Genomic DNA, 6,510 nt, shown 5'->3' with positions numbered 1-6,510 from the left:
AGATCCAAACCAGCACCTATCCACCTTTCTAAAGATATGTGACACAGTGAAGACCAATGGTGTGCATCCAGACATTTATAAGCTGCTACTATTTCCATTTTCCATGAGAGACAAAGCTGCCCAATGGTTAGAGGCATTTCCAAGAGAAAGCATCAACAGCTGGGAGGATCTAGTGAACAAGTTCCTAGCCAAGTTCTATCCTCCCCAAAGGATCATCAGACTGAAGACAGAGATCCAAACATTCACTCAGATGGATGGAGAGTCATTGTATGATGCTTGGGAGAGATACAAAGCTTTGATCAGGAAGTGCCCACCAGAGATGTTCAATGAATGGGATAAACTCCAAAATTTCTATGAAGGATTGACACTGAGAGCTCAAGAAGCCCTTGATTATTCTGCAGGAGGTTCATTACAACTCATGAAGACAGCTGAGGAAGCTCAGAACCTCATAGAAACTGTGGCAAACAACCAATACTTCTATGGTCATCAAAGGAAATGCCCACCAGCTCAAAGGAAGGGTGTATTGGAGCTGGAAGGTGTGGATACCATTTTAGCTCAAAACAAGGTGATGCATCAATAGATCCAAAAGCAGATGGAGATGATGGCCAAGAGGATTGATGGTCTTCAAGTTGCAGCAGTGAACACTCTAAATCAAACATCACATACATGGCAGCAGAATGAAGAACTTTATGAAGAGCAACAACCTGAGCAAGTCCAATACATGCACAACTAAAGAGTTGGACAAAATGAGTTCCAGGGAGATACCTACAACCCATCCTGGAGGAACCACCCCAATTTGAGGTGGGGAGACAATCACAATCAAAACCAGCAGCCTTGGCAGAGAAACTCAAACCAAAACAATCCCAGAAACCATCAAAACCATCAAAATACTAACCAAAACCAATATAAAAAACCACAAAACAATCAACCTCAACCCAACTACTATCCACCCAATAACCCATCCACTAACCAAAATAACTATCATCCATCCTCAACATCTCATAATCAACCACAACCACCCTAAGAATCTCAAAGGATATCCAACTTGGAGATAATGATGGAAAAGATGATAAAACATCAAGAGCTAACCAGCAAGAACCATGAAGCTTCACTAAGGAACTTGGAAAGGCAAATTGGTCAATTATCCAAGCAAACAACAGTTGAGAGACCAACCAATGCACTGCCAAGTGACACACCATTCCCAATCCTAAGGAAGAATGTAAAGCAATCCAATTAAGGAGTGGAAGAACTATAGTAAATGACAAAGAAACTAACAAGAGGCCAGCTGAGAATGATATTGACGGCAAGAAGCAAGTAGGAGAAAAAGTCAAGCAAGACCAAGAGAAGGCCAAGGAAGAGGAATAGCCACTAGTTTCAAAGAAGGGAAAGCAGGCTATTGAGGAACATTCACAAGCACAGAAGAAGGAGGAGAAGCCATACACTCCTTCCATTCCACATCCTCGAAGGTTTAACAAGGAGCTAAAGGATCAACAATTCCCAAAGTTCCTAGAAGTTTTTAATAAGCTGGAAATTAACATTCCAACTTGCTAAAGCTCTAGAACAAATGCCTCTGTATGCAAAATTCCTAAAGGAGCTTATCAACAAGAAGAGGAGATGGAATGAGAAAGAGATAGTGATCTTGAAACAAGAATGCAGTGCAGTGATCCAAGAAGGCATCCCACCAAAACTCAAAGACCCTGGGAGCTTCTTCTTACCTTGTACCATTGGTAATATAATCATTGACAAGGCACTGTGTGACTTGGGATCCAGTATCAACCTGATGCCTATGTCTATGATGAGAAGGCTATGTATAGAAGAAGTGAAGCCTACAGAGATGTCATTGGAGCTAGTGGATAGATCCCTGGTGATTCCTAAGGGGGTGATTGAAAATCTCTTGGTTAGAGTAGGGAAATTCATATTCCCAGCAGATTTTGTAATCCTGGACTTAGGTGAAGAGGGGAATGACTCTATAATATTAGGAAGACCTTTTCTGGCCACAGCAAGGGCCATCATTGATGTGGAATAAGGAGAAATGACTTTGAGGTAAATGATGAGAAGATCACTCTAAATTTCTTCCAAGAAATACAGTACACTGTTGAAGAGAAAAGCTGCTTGAAGGTTGAAGAAGAAGAATTACAGTGGAAAGAAAAACCCAATGCAGCGCTCATCAGCTCACCTCTAAAGCAAGAGATGGACAGTGGAGAAGAAAAAGAGGGTAAGGAACATGTGAAGGCTGAGAAGAGAAGGAAAGGATTGAAGATTTGATTATTGAGAAGGAGGTCCCTGACATAAAACCTACTGCAGAGAAAGAAGGACAATTGAAGAAAGGAAAGAACAGTAAGAAAAGAATTCCAAAAGGGTGGAAGAACAAAAGAATACCAACTGAAGGATTCTCAAAAGGGGACAGAGTAAGATTGATCTACCAGCAGTTGGAGACAGATCCACAAACTGATGATTACTACACCGTCAATAAAATACTCTCACTGGAGCATGTGGAGATTGACCATCAACACACGGGAAGAAGGCTCACAGTGAGAAGGGACAAACTGAGGCACCACAATCATCAGCCACCCTAACAAGGGACCAATGTCATGCTAGTGACAATAAAAGAGTGCTCCATGGGAGGCAGCCCATGATTTAATATTCTTGCTTTTATTTTTATTTCAATAATTAATGGTTTTTCCAGCATAAATTTGACCTCTCATGAGCAGATTTGATAACTACACACATCATTTTGAAGCATATGTTTGATTCCTAAGTTTGGTGTGCCTAAAGGCACTTTAAAAAGAGCTTTTCAAGCATGATGATCATAAAACCAATTTGGGATATATACTCATTCATTTTGTTTAAGTATATAGCCAAACCTTAAGTTTGGTGTCTATATATGCTATGAATTTCAAGAAATTTATTTTTACTCAAAGACTCAAATTCATGAATAGATAAACCATACATTGCATCATTTTATGAGTTTATGGTAGCATGGTAGTAAATAAAATATTCCTTATAATAAATATACCAATTACAACAAATATTCATTGGGTTTTATATGGAATACTTAGAAGGAAACAAGTTTGGTGTTCATCAAAATGTTGTTCAATGTCTAAGGGGCATAATTGGTTATTCATAAATAAGAAACATAGAATAAATTTTGTTTTTCTTCATTACTCTTCACTCCACCGTATTAAATTTAAAGTTTAAGCTCATTATTTTCTTGATTCACGTGGTTAGGTATGAAGAAGGTTGAGAAGAAGACAAAAGGAGGCATGCATGTACGATTGTCACAAGAGGGAAAAGAGAGTCACATGTGCTTAGGGAATGGTGTTCTTTTGGAAACAAAATCTGCATGGTTTAACACCTAGGAGGCCGAACCACATATGCCCAATGAGGGAGCAATCCTTGTCTTTACCCACCTTTACATGCAAGCCGTTCATTCCCACCACCTCAACAATGATTTGCTCAATCCTCACCCTTCATTGCAATTTAATCGAATCCTCCAACTTATTATTTTGTTTCAAGAATTCACGGCCCTCCTATAAATTGGAAGTAGCACTTCTCAAGCTCACATACCATTGCTTTCTTCATACATTCATCCCAAACACGTTACATCGTCCTTCTCTCACCCAAAGACACCACACAATACCTTACCTCCCATTCCTTCCATTATAACCGTGCTTTAACCAAGGCCTTTCTTCTCCCTTCCTTCATTCCTAATTCATGGCTTCATCAAGTTCCAAAAGAAGGAAAGGAAAGGAACCAGCTGAAACCGAACCACCAATCTATGATTCCAAGAGATTTAAGTCTCAATTTCATGAATCAAGATATTATAGGTTGATGGAATAAAAAAGGTCATTCCAGAGATGGGGTTTAGGATGAAAGATGGAGAATATCCCATCATGAGAATAATAACCGTAGAGAGGATATGGGAACTTCTATGTGAATCTCTCACAGACATAAGTGCAACCATGATAAGAGAGTTCTATGCAAATGCTGTGAGGTCAAGCAAGACCAGCCCTCCCTACAAGAGCTATGTTAGGGGGGTTGAGGTAGATTTTAGCCAATCATCCATCATGAGAGTCTTGTAGATAAGAGTGATAACCTATAGAGAGCCCAGCTTTGAGGAAAGAATGGCAGGTGAGAGTGATCCTGATGAGATATTACATGGTCTATGCCTTGAAGGCAAAGACTGAGAAAGGGACTCAGAGGGGGCTCCAAGCCACTTGAAGAGAATGGATCTCATACCTGAGGCCAAAGGGTGGTATGAGATAGTGAGAAGGTCCATACTCCCTACTGCAAATACCTCAGAGGTCACAATAAAGAGAGCAATTCTGACATATTGCATACTTAGAGGAGGAAAAATCAATATCCCACAGCTCATAGCAGATAACATTCAAGAGATAGCTGAAGATACTGGCAAATCAAGTAGACTTGGTCACCCAAGCACTATTCTGAGGCTGTGCAAAAGAGCAGGAATACTCTTTGAGGATGAAGATACAGAGAAGGTAAAAAGAAGCAGAGGGGTCACCAAGCAAAGCATGGAAGGTGTCACTGACTGACAATCAGCAAGAGAGAAGAGCTCAAGGAAGAAGGAGGAGACCACAAGTGGAGGGGGAACAAGCTTCTGGTGCAATGGACCTGAGCCAAATGCAAAGAGCCATTGAAGAAATGTCTCAACAATACATGAGAGCACATGAGCAACAACAGGAGCAATACTTGAGGCAACAAGAGCAATATTTGAAGGATCGAGAGCAACAAGAGAATTGGCAGCAGCAGATGATGGAACAACAAGAAAACTTCCAGATAAAGATGTTAGATCAATATAGAGAATTTCAAGCAAGAATTCTTGATGAGCAAAGGGAACAATCGACAAACTTTCAAGAATCATTTAATAGATTGTCCCTACGACAAGCCAAGTATGGGGAGTATACCCAAAACCTTTATCAAAGGAAGAACATATATCATACAATTGGAGAGCATAGGAACTTGGACAGAATGGAGTATGATATAGAAACTCAAGCAAAGTTGGACTTTGTAGTCAATAGCATGCCATCATTGAACCAATAGATCAAGCCATTTGAGCAATGCCAAGAATTGGTAGACCATCAAAGAGCAAAAGCCCAGAACAATACAGCACACATGCAACAAGGATTGAAGGATGCTGGGTTCTGGGGTCAGGTAGACCACATTTGGGATCGTAGATGCCCTGTTGAGGAACCCCAAGAAACAAGCAAGAAGAGGAAGAAGAAGGGAGAATCCAGCAGAGGCAAGGAGCTCGAACATTAGGAGGTGGTGGAGTCCCTTTCATGATTTTAATTAAATAAGGATGATGCATATCTGAAACATGATATGCCTCCAAATGTTTTATATTCTGCATTATGCTTGTTATCACTCATCCGCATTAAGTTCATGTCTTGTTTCCCTTTTTACATCAATAAGAGAAAATGTTCGAAATAGGGAGTGGTTGTTCAATGTGGTAGGAATTAGAATAAAGACTTGTGGTGGTAATTGCTTGATTGGATGATAAGCTCAATAATAAAAGCTGCATAATAGAATGTTCTTTGTAGTGTGAACTTAGTTGCTGTCATAAAACCTTTTATTAATGAACATCCCTGGGAAATGAAGAAAAGTAAGAAAGAAAAAGAAAAGAAAAGCCAAGGATTGGCAACAAGAAAGAAAGAAACAAATAATAAGGCTGGACACCAATAGCTTGGACCTTAGGACATATGTCTGTGATGCTTCTTGTACTAGGATATGCTTGGACAATTAGGTTCTGAGGAGTCTTTTAAAACTTGGTAACTTGGATTAACTAATCTGGGATTACCAACCGAAAGTCCATTATCAAGAGCAACCTAGTTACAAAGCATTTAGTAACCCAAAGAGGTGATGGGCATCAATGTTCCTAAGAAGAATTATGAGCCAAGTGTCTGTAGTAAAGAAGTGTTGAGAAAAAAATTGAGCCAAAAGGCTACTGCAACAGTTGACACTGAGCTACCATTGAGAAATAAGCTTTCTAAGCAAAAGAAAGAAGGAAAAATAAAAAAGAGATCAATTAAAGAGTAAGGAATTATAACAGCAACTCTAGTGAATCCTCAAAGAAGCATTTCTTATCTATCAGCAAAGAATAAGTGAGCTGCATCTTGTCTGCATAAAATCACATAGTCTTAATTCAATTACCTGCTAAATAAGGATATATGCTTCTCTAATTCATTTCATTTCTTCTCATGTTTAGTGCTTGCTTGGGGACAAGCAAGGTTTAAGTTTGGTGTTGTGATGACAAGTCATCTTATGCTAGTTTTACAAGCATTTCTCATTAGTTTCATTAGGTTTTATGCACTTTCTTGCACAATAAGTAAGTGATTGGAGTGGATTTTAATGATCATTTTGAATCAATCAAACATTATTTATTTTACACAAAATCATAAGGTTTATGATAGAATTAATTGATTTTATGAATGATGCAAAGATCTTGTGATTTTGGTGAGACTTTGATTGGTTGTTTGGTTGCTTGTAGGT

The 6,510-nt window shown here is 39.2% G+C and overlaps 1 protein-coding gene across 1 annotated transcript; it reads left to right on the top strand.

Moving 5' to 3' along the window:
• Nucleotides 1,565-2,026, top strand: LOC107620781. Its single transcript, XM_016322904.1, has one exon. It carries the CDS (start codon nt 1,565-1,567, stop codon nt 2,024-2,026), a length of 462 nt encoding a protein of 153 aa, XP_016178390.1.

Source organism: Arachis ipaensis, chromosome B10 (genome assembly GCF_000816755.2).
Source record: "Arachis ipaensis cultivar K30076 chromosome B10, Araip1.1, whole genome shotgun sequence".
In the NCBI taxonomy this organism is placed as follows: domain Eukaryota; kingdom Viridiplantae; phylum Streptophyta; class Magnoliopsida; order Fabales; family Fabaceae; genus Arachis; species Arachis ipaensis.
The sequence above is the reverse complement of the archived record's forward strand: the minus strand, read 5'-3'. Positions and strand labels throughout refer to the sequence as shown.